General features: G+C 42.2%; 1 protein-coding gene across 2 annotated transcripts in view; it reads right to left on the bottom strand.

Moving 5' to 3' along the window:
- Positions 1-23,867, bottom strand: part of DTL (denticleless E3 ubiquitin protein ligase homolog) — a 26,265-nt gene extending 2,398 nt beyond the window's left edge. Inside the window, exons 1-16 of one of the 2 annotated variants that reach the window (XM_068939787.1) lie at positions 23,718-23,867; positions 23,420-23,545; positions 22,291-22,389; positions 21,897-21,958; positions 21,685-21,805; positions 20,925-20,990; positions 19,720-19,835; positions 18,863-18,936; positions 18,200-18,313; positions 17,475-17,578; positions 16,372-16,476; positions 13,685-13,797; positions 9,159-9,248; positions 7,169-7,307; positions 2,127-2,989; positions 1-528 (exon numbers count right to left, since the gene is read on the bottom strand). The exon at positions 1-528 is cut by the window's left edge and continues 2,398 nt beyond it. In XM_068939787.1, the coding sequence (XP_068795888.1) occupies positions 460-528; positions 2,127-2,989; positions 7,169-7,307; positions 9,159-9,248; positions 13,685-13,797; positions 16,372-16,476; positions 17,475-17,578; positions 18,200-18,313; positions 18,863-18,936; positions 19,720-19,835; positions 20,925-20,990; positions 21,685-21,805; positions 21,897-21,958; positions 22,291-22,389; positions 23,420-23,545; positions 23,718-23,763 (2,307 nt within the window). In that variant the 5' untranslated portion in view covers positions 23,764-23,867 and the 3' untranslated portion in view covers positions 1-459. The remainder of the gene's footprint in view (positions 529-2,126; positions 2,990-7,168; positions 7,308-9,158; positions 9,249-13,684; positions 13,798-16,371; positions 16,477-17,474; positions 17,579-18,199; positions 18,314-18,862; positions 18,937-19,719; positions 19,836-20,924; positions 20,991-21,684; positions 21,806-21,896; positions 21,959-22,290; positions 22,390-23,419; positions 23,546-23,717) is intronic. The other variant, XM_068939788.1, reaches the window with a different exon arrangement.
- Between the last annotated feature and the right edge of the window lie 39 nt (positions 23,868-23,906).

Raw genomic sequence — 23,906 nt, 5'->3', positions numbered from 1 at the left:
TAAGAGTGTCCCCACAGACATCCTAACCCTTGCTATTCAAGAGGGTGTGTAAAGGCTTTCCGCAGGATTTTTAAGTAGAGAAAATTTCAGTAGCAGATTAGTAACATGAACTGACAAGCTGTACATGCCTGTCAACAACGCACAGCAAATATGCTCCTGCCTTTGGAATTTAGCAGTTGCAATATGAAAAACATTCAGCTTTCTTTATGAAACAAAAAAAGTATTGAGAAATCCATCCTCTGAACTAAGACCATGAGTCTCCATAAGCATTGTGCAAGTGTTCCATGCTCAGCTGATTTCAAGTGTTAACAGGTTTAAAAACAGGAGAATAAAAATCCATGTTTATTAAGGTCTGACAACAAGCTGTGTAATGCCAGTGTGTTGCTCTGTTAGCGTTGCTAAATCTGGTCTTGGTACCACAGCGTCAACATCTGCCAGGTACAACTGCCGCACACTGCTTTAGTCATTCTGTGGCTTTCTGTGGAAGTATGTGCAGATCTTCCTCATGGAAACTGAAGTGCTTCCAGCCTGGGGGGGGGAAAAAAGAAAAAAAACCCTCACACAACCTTTCAAGATTAACACTTTGTACACTGCAAGAGTCTTAAAGTCTCTCCTCCATCATTGCTCCAGTTTGTTTAGCCCCTCAAATAAGACTCAAAATAAGAGGTCCTTTCCTATAATCTGTTTGTCTTACAGATAAGAAGCTTAGTAGCTACAGGAAGCATCAGATAAAACCTGAGGTTGTCTTACTGCCCTAGGAGAAGCGCTCTGGCTGCAGTTTCAGCTAGTCTACAGCTAGCTAGTCTCCAGCTAGTCAAGTGCAGCTCAGCAGACAGAGCTGCATGTTTCCAAGATATAATAGATCAACGAGTTCCGGTGGCACTCTAAGCACCTTATCAGGCTGTGTGTGCAACACAGGCCACGAGCATCCTGAGATTTGAGCTAAAGCATACTGGGTAGAAAGAGAGTTCTTCTATAGTAATCTCTCTGCAGGGTAAATCTTTATCTTGTATTTAAACATGCACACCATCAAGCACAAGCAGTTCTAGGTTTATTATAATCAAGATTTCTTGGTGCAGCCACAATACTAAGAGCTCAAATGCTATGCATGACACAAGCGTAAGGAACAGTGGCTTGCCTGCTTCACATCTAACAGAAGTGCTGAAAGAGACGAAGTTGGTAAGACAGGAGATATTTTACCAAAATAACCCTTAGTCACTGTAACAACCTGTGGCATCAGATAATCAAGTGAGAGTGCAACTAAAATTTGATGATTGAAAATTTAGGTAAGATTTACTGAAATAAGAATCTAAGTCATACACACTGTAGGATTTGGAGTCCAGTTGCAGAGAACAGATGAGTTTGCTTTTAAAAATGTAATCATCATATCTCAGTTTGCAGGTTAAACCCTAAATCCCCCATGCCAACTTTTCAACTGCTTTACAAGCTTAACTTCCAGATCCTAGGATGAGCTTCTCATACATCAGAAGTAGGATTATGTAGGTCAGATTCTGACCTCTGACTCTTCTGCAACACCTCCATTTTCTGTTAGTTTTCAGCAAAAGGAACCAAAGGCAGAATTTAGGCCCACAGCTTTAACATGGGTAACAAATTATTTTGCTACCTGGGCTAGAATAAATTTAGCTCTTTCTTCCAATGCTAAAGTGACTTTACAGTAACATAAACAGGCAGATGTGATGGTGAACACATATGAACAGTAGATCTGCCACGAAAGGTGCTGTCATTATTATGTTTCTTGGAGCAGAGCTTTATTACAGATGATGGCTACATCCTTAGAACACCCAACTGGGGACTGTAAGGATTTCTTAGCTCTCGTGTGCTTTAAGTTCCTTTCACATGAAGGAACAAGTGCTCCTGAAAATTGTCTTCCTGTATCGCGGTGGGTGGGGGGGATTAGTAGATGATAGCATTAGGGTGTTTGTTAGACTGTGTTGGGGCTTATTTAGGTCAGAAATCATCTCTTTTTTTGTCTATAATCAAAAGGATCAGATAACTCTTAGAATGCCTGAGCAGGAGAGAACTAAATATGCACAACAAGGAGAGAGTGATAACTAGGGATAACCTCTTTCATAACCTCACCCACTGCAACTCACTGGTCTACTTACAGCTTTTGGTGAAGTGGCCACTGCTGCTGCCTCTTGTCGTTTTGCACTGGGATTACAAGATGATGGGGGGCTGTTTGATGCATTCTGGATGCCAGCTTTGCCAGTCCTTAGCTTCTCTCCCAGAACAGACAGCCAGTTTTTTCTTTCAGGTGAACTATTTTCTTTATCTACTATGTCAGTCCCTTTCCCGCAAGGAGATCTGAAAAGAAGAGGAGGAGTTTGAACTCCTGATAGATTAATAGCGCTTCCAGGAAAAGAACACTCTTTTGGGCTGTGGCTAGAGCCTCCACGGTCATTATCCAACTCAGACAGACTCAGAGAGCTTTCATCACAAGCTTTTTGGCCTGCAGCCAAATGACATAAATTTAGCTTGGATTTCTTAGCCACATGGTCCAGTTCAGTCACGCAGCCACAGGTCTGCAGACACTTCTGCCCCACGTCATCTTCCTTGCTGCAATCAAGCCTTCTCTTGGCACGCTTTTCAAGCTGTGAGTGCGCTGCTTTAGGAGTACAAGCTGTCTCCAAGAGACCTTGTGTGACTTCTGCCAATGCTTTCCTAGGAGACGGAGCCTTTTTCCCCACATCTGGAGACGAGCCTGGAGTTCTAGTAACCCAATGTTTAATGGACGTTTTGGAGGAAGGTATCAGCTTGGGAGAAGCACATGGGCTGGCTCTGCTCTGCTTTGCTGGCGTACAGGTTGTGGCCATTTGGGTTTTGAGAGAGCCTGTTGGAGTGTTTGTAGAAAGAGGAAGGTCTCCAGAATAACTGGGAGCACAGGCAGCTGGACGTGGTGAGGAAATACTTGGGTTGCCCACTGTGAAGACTTTGGCAGGAGTACTCTGTGGGCTGGTTGGCAGTAGTCCTGAAAGAGAAGAAATAAGTAGTTTAATGAGGAACACAGAACAGCAGATTAAAGATAGCCCTTTTATAAATACCCCTTCCAGCAAGGGGATTTTGAATTTAGCACTGATCCCATTTCTCAGACATACCCTTCTGAGTTACAGATTGCATAAATCCTTTAATTTCTGTTAAACTAACACAAGTCCTATTTAAAATATTGTATCATATTAGTAAGTATAATATAGAGTGCTTATTTGATGTCTGACTTCTATCCCTCCTGTAAGTAGCACTGCTTACATGAACTACAGCCAAGGGACTGATGGATAGACAAAATAGGTTTTGAATCTTCTGAGTTTATCTAGCCCTGATGGAAGCTTTGCAATGGCTTAGTCCAGATAGCTCTCTTCCGAGAAGCTATCTGAGGACAAGGTTAGGTTCCTAACTGCACTAAAATCTCTAACGGTTTCATAATTGAGTTGAGGGACAAAGGTATTATAAGCAGGTCCTATAGCTAATTGTAACACTGAGAAAGTCTTATATTAGAATATCCTACTATATGAATAATGCTCCTAGAGTCAGGTGTTCACAGATGTATATTTTTAAGGTAAAAAGAGTAGGATCAGGAAAGGACATGCTTTCATCCTATTGCCCTTTTGCTAAAGAATTTTCTGCAATGCTATGTTAGTGCAAAGATAGTAGCCAGTTATTTACCACACCTAGACAAATGTGAGAAATTCTTTACCTCCTGCACAAGGACTTAAATTCTAAAGAAAATAAAATCTCTCTCTGGGTTAAGTCATTTCTCTAGAACAAATGTTTCCCAGACAGCTAGGTCACAATGGCTTTAGAGCTAACTAGCTACTATGTAAAAGCCTCTGCTTTTAAAACAGTAGATTCTTAAAACATGAAGCAAAGTACTCATAGCTAGGTTTACAAGTGGGGCATTTGGACCTCAACAGTAACACTGCGAATCATACGTAGCAAACATCTTGGTCTACAGCAGTATTAGAGGGGTTTTTATCCCTATCACCCTCCAGGAGTGAATACATTAGTGGGTCTGTTAAATGCCTGCTTTCTCATTCATCTAACTTGAGGTGATGCAGTTGAACAGGACAGCACATTAGCTACCTCACACATTTCTACCGCTGAGCGCAAGGGCTCTAAACATTTTCTGCACACCAGGGGTTTAATCTGAACTCCTAATTCTCAGCATTAGCTGTTACACTGTAAAGCACTTTCTAAGGACAGTGAGAAGTGTAGTGGGAACGCCCTGCCGTTTCTTTAAAACGCTGTACTGTCTCTCAAGTAACCCGTCAAGTGACTAACTACATGACTCTGATTACATACCATACTAACCTCCTCCTGATTCTTCCTTTTACTACAATATTTCTAGTCCTTTAAGAGATAATATACATATATACACACACACACATATATATTAGTACTGGCGCATCAGAGCAAACCAAATAGGATCCCATATTAACGGATTCCGCTACAAATAACTTTGAAGCCCAAAGTAGAGTTAAAGGCCCCTTTCCTGATGAAATGTGCTATGTCATAACAACTTGCTTCATTCTGGACAAAGAGAATGTCACTGCCAAGATTGGTTCTCCTAATCTTCTCTTTAATGAGCGCTTACAAGACAATATCTCAGCTCGAGAATTAGTTGCACTTAAAAATCTAAGCTCTTAGAGGTAGAAGAAAGCTAGCAAGCTCAGCAGCTCTCAGTGCCTAATAACCATCTACAGATTCATACAGCAGAAATATGGCAGGAGCAGCTGGATATGAGCATTCTCAATCTGGCCATAGTCTGAAAGTTGCACTGTGGAGTCACTCGATAGCGGGGGCGGGGAGAAAGCTGTCCTGGAGGGTTGGATGGGTGCCATGATGAGAAGCAAACCAACTACACCCCCAAGCCTGGGAAACAGAATATAAAGATTAGGCTTTTCTGTAACATTGCATGCATTGTTTGGGCTTCTACTAAGCCAGGTTCAACCTGTTTCTATTTATATTGCCATTCCATTTAGGATGCGCAAGCCTCTCTGCGATGAATACTGTAAATACCTGTAGTCCACCTGCATGATACCTAAGTAGCTATTTCAGATGTTTCCTGCCTTCTCTCTCTTCTGCTGTAAGTTTTCTAGAGTGAAATTATGAACCTCCAGATTTAACAGTCATGAATTTTTCTCACACAGGCCAGCTCCAGAAATTTAGTTACTCAAAAACATAGAGAAAGTAGAGCAACTTAGCAAAACCACAAAAACAGTTTCCAAAGAAAAGGAAACTGTGCTTGCCACACTTCATGATATAGGTCAACAGCCAATACATAGCCTCAGTCTCACAATTTGTTCCATATAAATGGGTGGGGAACTATCTAGATCTCATCCCAGCAGGTCTGAAATAGTATTTAGATTGCCAGCTCTGAATCAGTCTCTGCAGATAACTCGTATATTCTAACAGCACGTGCTTTGTGTTCAAGAGCCAAGGTCAGCAGGAAGCCTGCTGTTGTGTTTGCAAGGTCTGTGTACTTCCTCTTCCCTCCTGTGTTGCTCTAATGCAGTAAGAACGAGGAGAAATACACTATTTTTCTAGTATAATTGCTAAAGCTGACTTGTAAAGTTCACTGTACAAACTACTGCATGTTTCAGGCTTCTATACTAGACTTAGGTTTACTTCTCTTTTGCTGAAAATAGTACACAAAGTGATTTCTCAGGCTTCTCGGAAGCAGAGTGTATGCATATACACAAACAATTTACTAACTATGGAGCAGACCTGGCACTGTCCCTCCTATTGTCCTGCAAGCTTCCTGCAAGACTGTTACTTACCGGCAAAAGGTTAGATGCAATGTTATCCCATTAGTGGGACTGGGAGACCTTCAGCCTGTATGTGTGTTAGCCAAGGTGAAATTCATTTGGAGAGTGGCTTGAAAAGATAGGTGGAACACAGGAAGTCACATCAACAGCTGCTGCAGAGCTATTGTATACTTAGTTTCAGAGCTACTATACTATACGGAGAAGCTCATCTTACCTCACTTTTGGGGTGGTTATTCTCCGTTCACCTGCACTAACATAACACAATGCAAGTTTCAGACAAGTCAGAAGTAATGCTATGATGCAAGGCTCCTTTCTTTTGGCTTGCGGTACTGTCCAGAGGCTACCTTCTCTTCCGCAGAGGAGCAGCGATTCAGAATAGAGGCAACACTGCATACACTGAACTCATTTTTCCTGCTGGGAAATCTTAATATGTATATATCAGAATGATCTAGACCAAACTCAGATATTCTTGAGAGTGATACAGCTCAGACCTGCTATTTTTGAAAGTATGCTGCACAGTTCATCTGATCTCCTAGGCTTTCTAGGAGGGTATGGTATTTATTAACTAGCTTTAACAGGTGAATAGATGAATTACTTGATTAATTCATTATTGATTAATTTTGGAATGTTATGTACACATGGTGATTGGCTAAGGGCATTTTCTAAATCCTTTCACTGAGTACTTTTTGTCTGTACAGGACAGTCAGTAGCTCTGACCACATGAAGCTAAGAAAGAAACGTATCACTCAATAGCAGCAGCAAAGAATACTATGCTGAATTCATCTGCTGGGCAGGAGGAAACAGTTCAAAGTTCCAGGGCTGTATATGTGCCATTAGCCCTTTAATGGGTAAAATTTCAGATTCAAAAAAGCATATGACCTTCCTGCTCTCAGCTACTATTTGACTTAAAAAAAAAAAAAAAAAAAACCCACAAACCAACCAACCCACCCACCCCAAAACAAAATCAAAATCCTGTTGCTATAGACAATAACCAAATCCTTTTTAGTTGGAGCTGCAGGGACTCAGTTCTGAAGTCCATGATTCTGGGTTGCAGCTCTGCTGGTTAAAGAAGTCCATGCAGGCACGACATCTGCTTTGGCTGGTCAATTATCAATAACCCTGCTGATGCCTAGTGAAGATCTGGCTGCCCAATAAGCTGTGTTAATAAATATTTGCCATACAGCCTGGTCATGGAGACTTCAGCATAGCTGTATGATATTTCAGCTAGCTCCTCTAGTTGGTGGTAGAAGTACTTACCAGTAGAAGTATCTGGCTGGCCATATGAATTATTCACGAATATGAAAAAATAGAAGACTAAGACAGGCAGAAGGCTTCTGCTGGTACAGAGAACACCCAAAATTCAGAATAAGATACCTCAGGGTCCTTACCTATTCCATCTTGTTCTTCTGGTTTCTTCCGAGTGACCCAGCCCACCAAGTTAGTTTTGCTGAACACCGATTTCTCCTCCTCAGGACGACGTTGTAAGCGCCAAATCCTCACAGTGTTGTCATCAGAGCACGTAGCAATCTACAGTATAAATTAGTTTGTTAGGAGTGACCAGGCCACATCCAGTGGTTCACAGGCCAACTGAACTAGAATAGCTACACCTGAGACACTATGCCAATATGAACGCAGGGTGAAACCCTGGTTGAGGGTGTACAGGATTTGTCCAGAACACAGACAAAATACAACCCTATTTCATTAGTGTACCAGAGAGACATCCTAGTTTTAAAGGAGCAAGGCTGCCTCACAGGCAAAAAGCCTTTACCTTTTCCCACGAGAAAAGCCTCAGCCACTAGTAACCATTTGCGTTAACATAGCTCTGCTCAAGAAGGGGCAATGCATATTTTGAAATTTCAGCTACTCAGACAATAGAAGCTATCCAGTCATGCCCTGCTGTATATGTTCAAAGAAGCAGGAAACAACGTGGGACATTTCTGCATCTGCATCTAGGGCTGCCGCTGTCATTCAGGACCTTTTCTGCTTGAGGACAAACATTTGCAACATACTGAGAAGGTGACATTGGAAGGCTGTTGCGCTAGCCTTAAGCACAAGCAGGATCTCTGCAGACCCTGATGTTAGCAGTATCTGGCAGAGAAATCAACACTGCTAGAAACATTAGTCTAGATTCCAGCCTTGGTTTCATGCATTCCAAAATGATCTGTGGCATATTTCAAAGAAGCAACAGAACCTGTCTATCCCACACTTTTATGGCTCTCTTTGGACCAATTATCTAATGACTCACATAGCAGCAAGAAAAGGGAAATGCTGTGGTCAAAGTTCAGAGTAACCTGGACAGGAAAATGCCTCTACTCTGACCCTGTGACACCAGTATGACACCTACAGAAAGCAACTTTGCCTCTCAAATCACTCCAAGCAGCTCCCCCTCTTTTCTTAATGTTATCATTTTCACTTGTCTTCATGCTTCTGTACAATAGTTAACTATTTCTCACCTGTGCTGACAAAGATTTTAAAGGTTATGTTGGTCTGCATTTCCAAGCCATCGTGATCAGGATGCTGGGCTACACATACCACAGATTTAATCTAAAATGATAGTTCACATATCCTTGCACAACCTATACGACTAGAACAATTCTTCATATGGTTGTCTGCAAGACTCCCATTCTCCCGCACTGCAAGGCTGTTCCAAAGCCCTGGTGCAACAATGAAAGTTAGGGAAAGTGGCTGACTTGCTTAATGCTGTTGGGTGAAAGAAACTCTAGCTATTGTTAGGACACTCTAGGATTTTTCAGGGTTACTTCTCATTTTTAGTTAGGCCGACTACGTTACTCAGCTTCCTACCACAATTCTCTTCCCTTTAGTGGATAATTACCAACTCAATTCCACTGTAGGTTTGTGGGTGTACACACAAACATTTGCCATAAGAACAGCTCAACTTTAGGCAAAAAAAAAAAAAATCACAATTAAAGAACCCACATGTGTTCTTGAAAGGACATTCAAAACTTCTTGCCACTCCATACAAATCCGACACGTGTATCAATGGTCAGCTACGTATGGACGCCATAAATATGGAACCATAAAACAAGCTGTTGGCTTATGAAAGCCCTAAAGAAATAGCTACATAGTTTTTTCTCCTAGAGTTAGCGTAACAAGCTCTCATCAGGAGAAGCCTTTGTTCATATACAATTTGCTAGATCTTAGCAAGTCATCCAAATTATTTGAAAATAATAAAAAAGTTCAGATACATTGTATTCATGTGATGTGCCTGGTTTACTGCCTCCAAAACCGAACATTTCTGGAAGTTGTTAACTAAGAACGTATTTCCAAATTAAAAAATACTGCTTAAATTTTGAAAAGCAGATGTTCTCACATCACATCTATTGTTTCCCAGGAAAGACAATTCTCTAGAAAACAAACCTTAGTGAAGTCTGAAGGACACCAAGCAACGGAGGTAACTTCTTGACAGTGACCAAGCAGTATCCGTGGAAGAAGGCTGGGCTCAGAAACCTTAAAAATTTCATAGAAAAATAAGTATAAAATCAGAAGACCTACAGCCTAATACACATTAGTAAGAAAGAACTCCACAGCCCACCTGTGAAGCATATGAATACTTCCTATCTTTTCTACATGAGACACACAAACCAAATACTTTCAGCCTGTCATCATACTCCACTACAGCTGAGAGGAGAACCCAGCTGCAAATCGCTGTTCCTTACTCCCAGAACTTCTTTTCAGTACTACATATCTTGGGAGGTGTCACACTCTCCCAAAAATCACCACAGCATCTCTACTCTTTGCAGCTGTGCAAAGACAACGTTCTCGGCAGGATTTAACATCTTAAAGCAAGGGAGGAATTAATTTCACAGAAATGACATTAATAAGGGTAGCTACTCCATGACAGCTGTGCAGTAGCTTATATAGAATAAGTCCACGGTTTCATTTCAGTACCTCAGGGACTGTCAGAGTCGTCTGAATGTCCTTCTTCCCCCACAAAGTGTCCTCACTGCAAGGACTGTGGGCAATCTTTCCTGACAGGCAATGACTGACTGAGCGCTAAGAATTAGTTCACGTTTCATTTCTAGAGGTAAAGCAGCTGGTCAGCACTGAGATGTACTGACTTGCCTGGAAACACTTGTTTAGCTCCTGCTACACACAGGACTTCTGCCTCAAGAGTTGTCAACTCAACACACTACGCAAGCACATGACTACACTAAGTAACCTTGTCTGTTCTACGTAAGGCTTGCCTATTCTAAATTCAAAGTAGGAGTTTCCCAAATATATTCTGCTGCTGTTTTACAAGTGTCCCAATCTTAGGTCAATGGTTTATTAATGAAAAACAAGCAAACAAAAAAAAAACCCACCACCAATAAAATCCAATAGATGAATCTTCCCTGGCTTTAGGATTGGTATTTGTGTAGCTGCCAAGTGGCAGTACCTCTTCCAGCCATTCCACTAGATCAAAGAGCCTTTTAAAAGATCATAAAAACCTCCCTAAAGCACACATGTTCATTAAACTGATCCCCATTTCTCTTACACCCTTCATAAAGAGCTTTCTCCTGCTCTACAGTATTATTATTAATCTTCAATTGCAGCTCACATAAGTGAGAGATAAAACTGAAGCTCGTTTAGGTGGCCTGAGGAAGAAAACACACATACATACACAAATGCACACAAGCAGATTACATCCAAGTTTTGCATGCTTTCAGCAGGCAATGCTTTCTGGAGCTATGAGTCACCACTACTGATGTGACATTATGAGGAGGATTTGCATAAATGACTAAGTGAATGAACAGATTCTTCAATGTATGGGAAAAGGAGATATTGCATATGGTTTTCAAAGGAAGATGCAAGACATCAGGGAAGGCTTTGGGTTTCTGCACAAGTTTTCCTTGTGGATTCCCTCCTATAACAGCCTGCAAAGCTGAAATTGAATACCCAGCTTCAGAATCTTAAAGTTGTTCAAAGGTAAACAGGTTTATCATAACAGGCCACTTTTTCCTGGCATAGCGGAGGAAACCACTTGACTAAATATCTACTAAATGCCTTGTTCAGAGCATTCCCTTCCCTGCCAAAAACATGCAATACCATGGAAACTAAATCCCTAAATAGGGAATAAACTGCAGGAGATCTTGGTGCAGAGAACACCTTCATTTACATTTAATAGGAGTCTTGCTATACACGTATAACATAGACACAATAGCAGTCTAGTAGCCATTGCTTGTTGATAGGAAAGCAGAGAAAGAGAATTACACTTGCTGGGCCAGACTCTGCCATCATGCTGGTTTTACAGTACACTAGTGTCAAATATACCAATTACAGCTAATTTATACTATTGTGCACAAAAGGAGGGTGCAGTAATTGGAATTTGAAGGAGAAAGAGGCCAGACTACACTGTCAATAAAAATGAGTCTTTCTCCTTGGGTGCTAGAAAAAAAAAAAAAACAGTATTACAAGACTTCTGAGTTTGCATTTCATTATGTCACTGGAACGCTGGAGTCCAGAAACTCTCAGTTTTAGCTTTGCTTCTTAAGAAAGATGGGTCCCCTCATTGTAGAAAACCTTGCTATCTACTTCAGCCTTTGGGTGAAATTGGCCAGCAGGTCCACACCTGAAAGAGGGCAGCGATCTTGAAACAGCTCCATGCCTCAGAGAGAGGCCGTGAAGACAGTGTTCCCATGGAGTACGGTGGGCAGAATTACAGCAGTATCCATTCAGTTTGGCCAAAGACAGTTTGCCAGCCTGCACATGTCAGGATTAACCTCAGTTTATGCTGCTTTTTGCTGATTTGACAGGGTACTGACGGGAAGTTAGCGTTATTAATAAATGAGAAACTATAGAAAAAACACCTAGGAAATGAGGCTTTATCCTACTCATTGAAACAGCTGTTGTATCCGTCTTCAAGATTCAGGATGAAATGGTGCATATAGTTTTATACACCAGATGATAAAGAAGCATGAAAACTCAACACTGGGACAGACCAAAGGGTTACCTAATCCAGTCAGCTTGAAGTGGCCCATACCAGAGGATTCAAAGGGCAATAGAACTATGGAAGCACATGTCTATAAAGCACGTTTTCTATTTCCAGGGAGTCAGCGGATGCCAGCTACGTACCATTCTTGTAGATAGAAACTTCTCTGCCCACAGTTTTTTTTTTTTTTTAAATAAACTTAAGAGTTGTTCAAGAGTCAGTTCATTAATCAGACTAGTAATTAAATAAAAAAAAAAAACCACCACACACACCACAAAGTGAGTGTTCATTGCCTAAAAGTGATGTTGCATGTGGACCAGACTGAAACAGCATTCCTGTCCATTCAGCAATAACTTCTAGCCACAGTATTCCTTGGGAAATACTGACCCAAACACAATTTAGCATTGCTGCCAAATTTCTTCAGAGAAATAATCTGGGTGGACAACATTTTTTGCTCTGCCTTTCATTCCTCTCTAAAGATGGAGAGCTAGAAGTTTTTATTAAGCTAGTTCCAACATTACCTGTTAATGCTCATGAAATATCTAACTACATACGTTCACAGCATAAAAAGTGCTCATCCCTGGAAGAGATGCACACATTTCAGTTTCACTAAAATCTGCCTGCATTTAAAACAAATTAAGAAGTCTCTGGATAAGACAGATCAGAAATGAGACAGAGTTTCGCTGAAAGTCCCACTTTCTAACATGACTATGGGATGAAAATAAAGATGATCATCTTTATGATCTGATCAGATGATCATCTAAATTATTTAATAAATATGCAATACCATGTCATCCACATGTGAAAGCAATAAAGCCTTCAGTACGCAAACGCATTTTAAATGTATTCGCTTAAACTTTGAGATTTTATGACATCCTTGAATGCTCTTGGCCCAGTCCCAGTCTGCATTCCAGGAAAATAGCAAAATGTGTGATAAACAGGTGTAAAGAACCCAACTTTTTTCACAGGTATTTTTGCTGAACAAGCTCAGAACACTAGGAAGGCTAAAATTACACCCTCTGTTTTAACACAGGACTAGCCACGCTACTACACTCCTGCTACTTCTGAGCAAGCAATCTATCTGCTTACAAGTGAGGTGAGAATCAAAAAAAGACTACATGTTCAAACCACAACCACAGCAGGGTGGCCCTCTGCTCTGAGGTTTCTATTTTACTTTCAAACTCATCATGAAAGGGGTAAACAAGTCAGCATTCCCTACAAATTATATAAGAAAAACTGAAACAGTCATCCACATTTCTACCTATTTTCCTTCAGATATAAAGTCCACCCTGTTCCCATACGTCTGCAAACTATGGGGAACAGAACTCAAAGCATGCTTCATTCTGAGGTCCCTGCTATTAACTTTGTGACATTTGCATTTCCTACACGTCAGTGCAAGACACCAAGTGACTAAGCCTCTCAACTGTCAGACAGTGCTTTGGAATTTTGCTGAAGGCTCTGACTGAGCACTTGCTGTAATACAAAGGCTGTAACTACTGTAAATTAAGCACGAGAAAAAGTTATGTCTGAAACAAGTGTTGGAAAAAAGAGGAGAAAAAAAAACAGTGCCCTTTAAGACAATTAATCTGTTAGGTTTTTGATAACGCGCTCCACTGCTAAACATGAACCAAAAACTGTCTACTTGCCATAGCTGGCTGAATCAACAGGATTGAAAGAGGATTTTAATGCCCATTAAAACCAGATTAAGATCAGGAACTTGCAATAAGCAGCAGTGATGAGAGACATATTGATGGCAGGAGGTTAGCTCTGTTTTACATTAAATAGTTACATTGAGCTTTGACAGCAACACACTCTGGGCACAACAGGCCAGGAGCTAACCCCATGCTGTATTAAGCAGGAGTGGGAGGCAGGGAGTGTCCTATGCGAGCATGAAAAACAAATGAAACAAAACAACAGAGCAGTTCTGGGCAGCCAGCCTGGGGCTGCAAACTTGGGTTTCTCCCAAGCATCTCACCTTCCAGATATACGCGTTGCAGTCACTCGAGCCACTAACCAGGAACTGGTCATCTGGGCTAATACTGGATTTGATGTAAAAGGTAGAATTCTGGTGTCCACTGAAAACTGCCACTATGAGACAAAAAGTGAAGATAAAAACACCTCTCAATGCACAGCTGTGGAGTTGATTACATAAGCAGGGCTGATCTTACAGGCTTTTCCTGCCTAGCCACATGTCCTCTAGAGAAAGTGGTTATACCGCTCCCTTGCTCTAGGGCTTGAAGCCCCAGCCACCAGGCAGCAGGAAGTATTACTCAATAGGAACCCTTGTAGCTTCTGATACAAAGCAGGTTTCCCTCAACAGTTCTCTCCGTAGCATTAGTAATTAGGGGCCCTTTTATTAAAGCTTTCGTTTCATTCATATCAGGATTAGGCCAAGACATCATCTGGGCTACCCCAACACATTAGTTAAGATTTCTTGTCTCTTCTTCCCACAGCCACAATCACCACTCCTGCTAAATTGACAGCGATAGCCACAGAGAAGACATAGCTAGGACCTACTTTCACTGAAGCAAAAAAGGCATTTGCTACTGCTTTTCTTGCCGCCAGCACCTTTATTTCATTAAAAAAAACATATATTATGTCAGCTACACTTGTCTATTACCTGTTTCTAAAGTCCCAGTAATGCTTCAGCTGATCTGCTAAAGCCTTGAAACCATCGCCTTGAATAGCTGCCGTTCTTCACATTGCAAGAACTGGAAGCGCCAACAGCCAACACAGGAGCTGAATGTGGATCTAGAGCACTTGGCTGCACTACATCCAGACTTCTTATCAGGACAGAAAGGGCAAGTTTCCCAATTTAGTGCCATGTGTGACTGACTTGGCCTCTACCAGCTCTGGCATAAGAAGCTTGGAAGCGTTGACACCACAAACACTGCAGGACCCAAGACAGTGCAGCACAAAAGCAGCAGTTTAGTAGATGGTTAGAGGGTTTTCAATTCCTTTTCCACAGTGTTTTTGGCAAGAAACGTGGACTCTCAGACCAGAGACCACGTGGTTGCCTTTGTAGTTTTTCAAAAAGTTGCCAGACTCCAGAAGACCCTTTGACTTTTACCTAAAACTCTTTCAATGCAGTCGTTACAAAGCAATGAGTATCCTCCTAAGAGAGGCCTACAGGCAAATCCTATTACAGAATGATTTCCTCACATTCTCCTTCAAACTAACGCTGTCTCAACATTAGATAAGAGTAGGTGCGATCGAGGAAAGAGGCCCAGCGTCCTCCCCAGCTGCTCACACCAACCCACAGGTTGGTGCTGCCCTCTGCAGGAGGAACAGCACACCGTTCCCGAAACCATTCTGAAAGTTCAAGGTTTTCAAGGATTCAAAATCCAGCAGGGTGAATCAGGATTTCTCTTCAGATTTTATCCACTACACACAAGGCAACACAAGGCACTTACTAAATCAAGAGGCAGATGGCAGAGCATCCTGCACTTTGGAGAGAACCCATTCTTCCAGGGGGACAGCCCAGTGAGAATACTTCTACAGCTCAGCAGTGACACCCAGGGTTAAAACCAACAATTGATCTATTAATATTTAATACTTGCACTACTTCTCAACTTTGGAAGCACTCCCACCAGATTGTCTTCCTGGAGAGGATACAGAAGGGTGCATTGTTCATTTAATTTCAATTCACTGAAAAACTAAGAAAAGGCAGTGGAAACTAAATCATACGTATGTCTGACCGGAACACATCGATTAAGATTTGCTGCTTTCTGAGAAGCATCCACTGGCCCATGACAAATAATTAAGTGCAAAGTTTGTGAGCCATCTTGTCAACATAAAGGTCACAGATGCAGAACTGAAAGAATCTAAAAAGTTGAAGATGCCACCATATGTTGAAGATCCTTTTTCCACAAAAAAATCTACTATTTTAGCTAAATTGAAAAGGGTGGTAGCTTAAAATGTCTAAACACATCATCACCAGGTGACCACTTTACATGAATTCATACCCAATAGAGCTTGAAAATCAGAGACTGTCAGTAAGAAGAAGATTCAAACTTGGTTTAGGCTGGATGCTAATCATTCCTAACAAGATAACTGGAGTTAATATGCAACCTATTGTTAGTCTCAATCTAGGTGAACAAGTGTCTGCCCTTATCTATGTTCTTACGCCATCACTTTTACGCGGGTGGCTTACTGCTAAACATGAACAGCTCTTTTAACAGATGCCTCTTCTCCCAGATAGTCTTAGACTTAGGGGATTGCAATAGATTTCTTATGCCTTCAAGCTGTCTCTGCAAGCCACAGCAAAGGGGAAAACTGTCTTGTTACTCTCCATAACGCGTTTGTTAGCACTGCCAATTGTCAACCTATAAGGTGGTGAGACAGGTCCTTGCCTTTGGCCTGCTTAACAGAACTGCTAAGCAGGGTTCCAACAAGCAGCAATTACAATGCTGGTTTGCACAGCGGGAGCACTCAAGGCTGAGACTAAGCTCTTTACACCTCTACCACCAAACCACCTGCAGTTCATACAATGTTGTTTTCATTACTGATCAAGACCAAATTTGAAGCAGAGGTCTGTATCCATGCAACACTACTCCAGGCTGCCTGCTGCTAGATTTTATGGATGCCTGGTTTTGTGGATAAGCTTAGTAACCTTGCTGTACGCGGCACTATTTTTGCAGCTGGTTCCACAGATATTCTTACCTGGAGTGGTCCTTAAACTTGTCATATTGAACATGTAGATACTGTCATCTGTGCAGTTAGCAAACAGATTAGCGCCAGTGGAATCCAAAACCAGACTAGAATATCCTAAAGAGAAAGTCAGAAGTTCATCTTAAGAAATAACTCCATTACAAACCATTTTGACAAACATTCACAGGAATGCTTAGAGGGGGAAATTTGGACAGGATTTCTATCACATAGGAGAGATTGTCATTGGGAGAGTTTGACAGAGCTGTTCCTGGAGAAGTAAAGTTTCTAAATTAACGTCTACAATTTCCCATGGCAATTCATGGTGAAGTTTAGAGAGAATTCTCACCTTGATAGCAAGCAAGTTGTTTATTCGATAGTTACAAACGCATAACAGGAACATCCAATTGTAGAAGCAGAGACTAAAATAAATAGAAACCCTCATGCTTCAGTACAATAAGCCATCCTCTAATTTGTTAGCGATTTAGGATTAAGAAGAATCTTTCCCTGATAGTGAGTTATTTCATAGCCAGCTCCTGGAGGATTTCCATCATCTTCCCGAGTGTGATACCAATCATTACCACATCGAGATAGTTGATTAGACAAGTCATCTGGAATTACTATAGTGGATCACAGCTTTATAAGAAGTTAAGATACAAAGAAGCATAGAGCAGCATGAACAAGAACTCTATTGTTTATGGTAACAAACAGCTTCAAGTGCTGCTCAACTCTCAAAGATTACAATGAAAAAACCCAGCCCCTTCTGTTCTCTTTGCAAGATCCACAATGCAAAGGAGCTCAGTTTGATTTCAACTCACACACCAGAACCATTAGTTAAATGCCACCTACAAAGCTCTATTATTCCCTCAGCTCCATTTCTGAAACTACGCTATTGAAGCCTATCAAAAGTTTGTTCTTTTTTTTAAATCATTGGTACAACGATGCAGAAATGGGGCACTTCCAGTCTTCAACTTGAAAATTCGGTATTGGCAATGAAAAAAAAATCTTGCTGAACCTGTCAGTCTGATATATAATTGGCTATAAAGATGAGAGAGAGGGTTGTCAGTACTTCTCGGATTCCAGTTACACTTTGGCAAATGCATGATCCAATAACTTACCAAGTTTGCGAGTACTGGTCCCAGGGTAGCAAAAAGACTTAAATGGCACTGGATCCTGACGATAAGTGGCATAGTTCCTGCGCAAGTCCCATACTTTGATCACACTGAAACACAGAAACACAAGTGTCTTCAGCTTCTAAATCTGCTCTGCAATGCTGATAGAGCATTCTAAAGAAGTACAGAAATACTGTTTGCTCGTTGCTGAGAGGTGTCCAGTGATAAGGAGCACAAGTGAGCAAAACTAGAGCAGAGACATGCTGAAAGCAAAACAATTGCTCTGCTAGGTAAGGATGAAGAGGCAGCATTGTCTTCTGTAACTAACACAAGACACAACATGGCCTGGCAAGTCAACTTTTCTCAAGTAAAAGAGGAAATAGCAAGGATGCCTTTATACTCCTGACAGTTGCTTCAATGTTTTTCTTGCTCTCCAGGAGCAAGCCTGTCACGAGTCACCGGCAGAGGAGTCATAATCACTTTGGCCTCAGAAAGGCTCTGACCGCATGGAGCGGGCTGAAGAATCAAGACCCCAGCAGATAATCTCCATGTTAATCAGTGATGCAGTTTGCTCGAGTTCCAAGATGCTGCAATAGATCTGGCACCTAAAAGAATGCACCCTTTGTGACTCAAGGCAACATTTTCCCAAGCATGCCTACACATATCCAGGCACCAACCACCCACTAATGTCCCAGAACAGATCACTGTCTAACAATAGTTTGTTTACTTACGGTCCAATAGCGCCATAAGAATAGACACATAAGAACTGTTCTTCTTCTGCCCCATAGCTAAGGCCCTTAAATGAACTTTTACCACAGAAGCACAATTCGTACCACTGCTGCACTCTGCAGTACGAAAGAAAAGCAACATTCAGCTAAGGTAACGCAAGCTGACAGCATGAGGTACAGTTGCAATGAGGTACCTCATTGTAACTATAGCTTTGTGGGTCACACTGTGTGATCTTAGAAAGATCTCCTAACTTCTTTGTGCCGTTGTTTCCCTATGTTTGTCCCTTCCTTCCTTGGAAAGGGAGGAGGGACCCATCTATTTCTAAGCTATAGAACTTTTTCTGCCTATTCTAGAAAATACCTTATCTAGAAGCAGTGTTATCACTAGTAAACTTCTTCAATTGTCAGGTAGAGCCGACTTTCCTGCAAAAAGGAGTCACAGAGGGCATCTCATGTACCTGTACACCAGAGTATCAGGGCCCAAGTATGGCTTTTAGGGGCTCCGGGATTTGAGCTGAACAGTCAGTGTCACCTGCAATGCTTAAAAGCAAGGTACTGCAAACCAAAAATACCCAGAAGACTAACGTGAGCCAGAGGACTGTGTCCCCCAGTTGCTACAAAGAACATGCATAACAGCACAGGAAGTCATGCATCCTCCCTCCTTACCCATCAACAGCTCCTGCAGAAATAAGAGTATGCTCATCCTGAAGCAGCACCACAGTTACACTCTGCTGGAAATCCTTAAAGGAAAAGAAAAAGCCGTTTGTTTTCTTTCAAGGTCAGCAAGACCTAGCTGCTTAGTTCAAGGTCAAGAAGTACTGAGGAAACCTCCTCTCAGCCAGACAATCCACATTCCTCTTGGTCATAGGCTAGCCTGAGTTTTGCTTTAGAACTAGCTTAATCCTCTTAGTTTCTCTCTACCGCCAGAATAAGTTTCACGTTCTCCAGCAAGCTGGTCTCTACAGGCAGAAGGGGCTGGAATACTAGATGCCATTGATGACACATCAGTCCTTCAAACCTCTCCAACCAGTGAAATTGCCACTGAACGGCAAGTGTTTGAGTAGAACGTTACGATTACACCTTCCAGGCGCTGACAATAGCCAGAGCTGCCCATTATTATCCAGAACTGCCTTCATCACAAGGCTTAATAGATTAAGTAAATCCAGATCTTATTCCAATAAGGCAAACATTTGTATGGTCAGATTGGAAGAAAAAAATTAGAACATCCCCTCCTCCCCAAAAAGGAATGCTGGCCATTCCTCCTCTCTGGAAAAAAAGGTATGTTTTCACATGGCATTCGCACAGCGATGGCTTTCACTTATGTAGGTTATTAGACAGTTAAACAGTGCCTAAAGTTAGCTAAAGCAGGTGACCATGAGACAAAAACATGCTTCTGCAAAGATAAATTGAAGCGTTTAGCATATTTAAGCTAGATATTCCTTGCAATTTCTTAGGAAGACTACTATGCATAACACTGTCCTCCAAACAGAGGCCAACGTTTGTTTTGTCTCCAAGATACCTACCACCAAGGGAGCAAGTCCTCTCAGGTTCTGCCTCCTCTTCTTTGTTTTTGAAGGAGTCTGCTTGTCAACCACATTGTGTGCGCCACTGATTTGATTCACCTGCCTATAAAATCCATCTGAAAGAAATCAAAGACATCTCAATTAATAGTTTCCATGCCAACATGATCTTGCCATCATTTTATTAAACAGACAGCAGTTTGGAAAACTTCCTAAAAAGTGGCTGAGATTGACCTTTAAATATCATAAACGCATTCTGAAAACAAAAATTGTTAGTTACATATGACACTGATGAGAAAAACACAATAGAAAACAGGCGCATACTCTATATAAAAAAATTGCCGCAGTCAGTGTCGCTTGGACACCGAAGCTAAAACTGGTACAGCCAAACTGCCTTTGGAAATCACTACCCTGAAGTCTTCAGCACGCATCCTGATTAGGAGCATTCAGCAGATTTCATCCAGAGCAGAACATGCAGGCAGTTTTCCAGTGTTCTTCCACTCTATTTCCTCATTTTCTATTTACCCTTTTGTCCCGTACTCCTCACTTGATCAGACTCCGATTGCTTTACAAGCCTTGTCATAGAAGACAGTTACTTTATACTTTTTTGCCCTGTACCTTCCACTTCCGTTATGCACAGCTTCCCTTTTCCCCCCACTTGCTGGGTCAAGAGTTAGAGAACCCAAGAGAGATGAAACTGTGAGACGTTCTGGCAGCACACGTCAGGAAACTGCTGGAGACAGAGCAAGAAACTGAGAAGAGATTTAAGGGCATGACCTGGGAAGGAAAAGAGAGACCTTCTCCAGGAAGCAGAAGGAGGAGCAGAAGGAGCCCTCCACCTCACCCTGCTCTCAGCAGTTATTCCCCTAATACATTGAGTTGCTTCCAAGAACTACAAGCCCTTAGGCTCTTGTGTTTTGCTCTCCTTCCTGCTCTGCCTAAAGTCTTCTCAGCTTTGCTTCATCCCTGCAGATGCTTCTGCACTGATCACTATCGCCCAGCCAATCTATCTCAGTGACCTCCTATCCAAGGATATATTTTGTGCTCTCTGCATCTCCCTACTGATACACAGTGTATTGTAAGGACAGCATGTAGATCATGCTGCAAATCTGAAACTGTTACAAAGTGGCAAAAGCTCCAGTCCAACAAGTATATTTGAATATTACTTCCCACACAAGATAGTAAGCCCTTCTGTTCAGTTCAGTTACCTTTCTTGTTGCATCTGATATCCCAAACCATGATGTTTCCATCTCTCCCTCCAGTACAGAAGACAGCTGGGGGTGGGGGGCGGAGAGAGAGAGAACTATTAGCATCCAAAGGTGTTAATTTAATTAACTGAATTCAGTACAATCCCACATATGTGCCTCTGGCTCTTCTGCCCCAACACTTGGGATGCCAGTCCCAGATATACGCAAATTGGGCCTTGATCCTGCAACACTTAACTGCTTTCCTTACTCTGCCTAGTCTTTCCTTACTGCTCCAGAAAGGACTGCCTGTGAAAAGAGTTATTTAGACACTTCTCTACGTAAATAAGGGCTGAATGATTCCAACATCATGTCTTAAACTTGTCCAAGATTAGAAACGTGCAGATACTAGCATCAGATCACCTGCTAGCATCTGACACCTAAGGCCCTAATTTTACTGTAACTCTAACTTCCTCGAAGCCAAGATAAATTGTAATAATACAATATGATGTAAATATATGCAAAATATACATATGTATTTGCAATAATATATTATATTTTCCCAAGAAAACAGCAAAGCTTAAACAGTGAACGCACCTTCTATCCCTAAAAGAAGTTCCCAAAAGTTAGTTTCGCTTCGTTGACTAGGTCACTGCTCACAATCTGCCTGAGCTATTTGTGCATTACCATCGATTTCTAAAGCCCTTTTTTACCCTCATAAGTATTGATGTGTAAGGGGAAAAAAAGGGGGAGAAACAGAGGAGCAGAAAATGTCAACGTTTACCTTTCTCAAACCTAGAAAAAGCAACTGACTTGAGGCTACACTGGTGACCTTTGCATATGCCAAGAAGCTCCCCAGCTCTCACATCCCACACCTTGGCTGTCTGGTCTCCTGAAGCAGTGACCTTAAAGAGAAAGAATAAACAGCTTTAGTCATTCTCTGCAGCAAGTTGCCAAAGCATTAAAAATAAAGTTAGATGGCAAAAGTCTTCTTACAATTCTGTGTTCCCCTGGTACCCAGGCAATGTCAAAGACAGCATTTGAGTGAGCTTGCCATTCTGACAGGAAGAAGAAAACCCAGGATTAGTTCAGTGCATTGCAACACGAAGATGTTTTGCAGAACGCAAAAGAACATCAGACACTGAAATCAAAATTTGTTACTTGTCAACAGCTTGCCTTAGGCGTGAAAAACAAACACAGAACAATTCACTTAGTAGTGCTAGTCTAAGAACATGCTCACACCGCTGTAAACAACACTCATGAAAGGATAGGAAAGGATGCAAGTACTGCCCATATTTGTGTGTAAACAACTTAGAAAAAGTTTTCTCTGATTCCAGTATATCATCTACTTGCCACATCAAATGAAGATTGTATTCTCTATAATATTTACCCTTAAAGATAAATTTGCTGCTAGATTGAGCTTCAGTGTCATACAGTCTAACGAATCCTTCTTCATTTGCAACTGCCAGTACGTGCTCCAGATTCGGGGCTGAAAGAAATTTTAATTTATTTGAGTACTAAGTAGATAATTCATGACCATCCCCCCCACCCTTGGTCAAGGGCCGCAAACATTTTTAATAGGGTATAGAGCAAATAGATTGCTGTGCCAATAAAAAATATTTATACAGTAGTTCTCATTTTCAAAACAAAGAAATATTGCCCAGCAATGTTTCTAGATATCCCATTCAAGAGTTACTATATATGGGAGAACCAATGGCTCAAAGAGCAGATTGTGAGATAACAGCCTCTTTTGGCAGCTGTGACAGTTCCTGTTTTACATCATTACTACCTGCCCTCTACAACCTCCAGTGCTTTCTACGGGTCTGAGATGGAAAAGCAGGAAGTAGCCTTGGAGAAAGGCTCATGCCAGTACTAGACTACTTTTGCAAATGAAAGAGTTGCGACCTAAAGGACAAAGACCTAAGCTTCTATGCTTACTTCATTCATCACGTATTTATCATGGGGAAACACTACAGGGATATCTATCATGGGGAAACGCTACATAGACATCTAGTGGCATACATCCTGCTCCTGATTCGCCACTCACTGTCCTTCATCCTGCTCCAGCTCTTATGTATTTTGCACAAAGCCCGATTTTTCAAATCTTTAGCCTAGTAGTGTCATAGCTGTACATTAAGAGGACAAACCTTGACACGGACAAAGCTGAAACAGAAAGCCATTACAGTAAATGCTTTGTACTTAGTCCCTTAACTGAATGCTTTCTACTAGGACAGATAGGAACTCCGTGATCCAGTTTATACCACACCTACATGCAGTTACACTGTTATCAGCTCACTTTAATGTAAAAACACTTTATCTCATGAATCCCTGAAAAAAATTACAAGGTCTTTTGGCCTAAAAGTTTGTCTGTTATAACTGACTATGTGATTTGCTTTGTCCTGGGTGTAAAACAAGAAACTGTGAAAACAAATCATGAGATTTTAAAATAAATAAGTAGACTACTTCCAGCACACGTATGCACAGTATCCACAGCCCGGACCTTCAGAAAATACCTTTACCTGCAGAAAAGGTGCAGCCGAAGGGCGGAACCGGCATTCCCACTTCTCCGTAAGACAGGTGGTCATCTTCCCGGCTGCACTGGTAGCCGTCCAAGAGGTGCTGCAGGGGATACGCCGACGACTGACCTGCAGGGAGACAAAGGGGCTGTAATGGCACCGGCCGCGCGCACCGCGGCGGGCCCCGTTGCGCCGGCGGCGCCGGGAGCGACCCCGGCGCCGGGCAGGGCCCTCCCCGGGGGGCGCCCACCGCCACGGGCCCGGGCGGCTGGGTCGAGCCGAGCCCGGCGGCGGCACTCACGGGGCGGCGCGGCCCAGGCGCGGCGGAGCAGCGAGCGGCACAGCATGGCCAACGCTCGGCGCGCGCCGACCCCCACCCCGCGGCGCCAACTCCCGCCACCCAACCGACCCGCCAAACGCGCCGCCGCCCCTCATTGGGCAGCCGGCGCCCGCTGCGCCCCGCCCGCTGCCTCTGATTGGGCGGAGTGGA

The sequence above is a fragment of the Struthio camelus genome, chromosome 3 (genome assembly GCF_040807025.1).
Source record: "Struthio camelus isolate bStrCam1 chromosome 3, bStrCam1.hap1, whole genome shotgun sequence".
Classification (NCBI taxonomy): Eukaryota; Metazoa; Chordata; class Aves; order Struthioniformes; family Struthionidae; genus Struthio; species Struthio camelus.
Note: the sequence above shows the minus strand (reverse complement) of the source record. Positions and strands in the feature narration are given on the sequence as shown.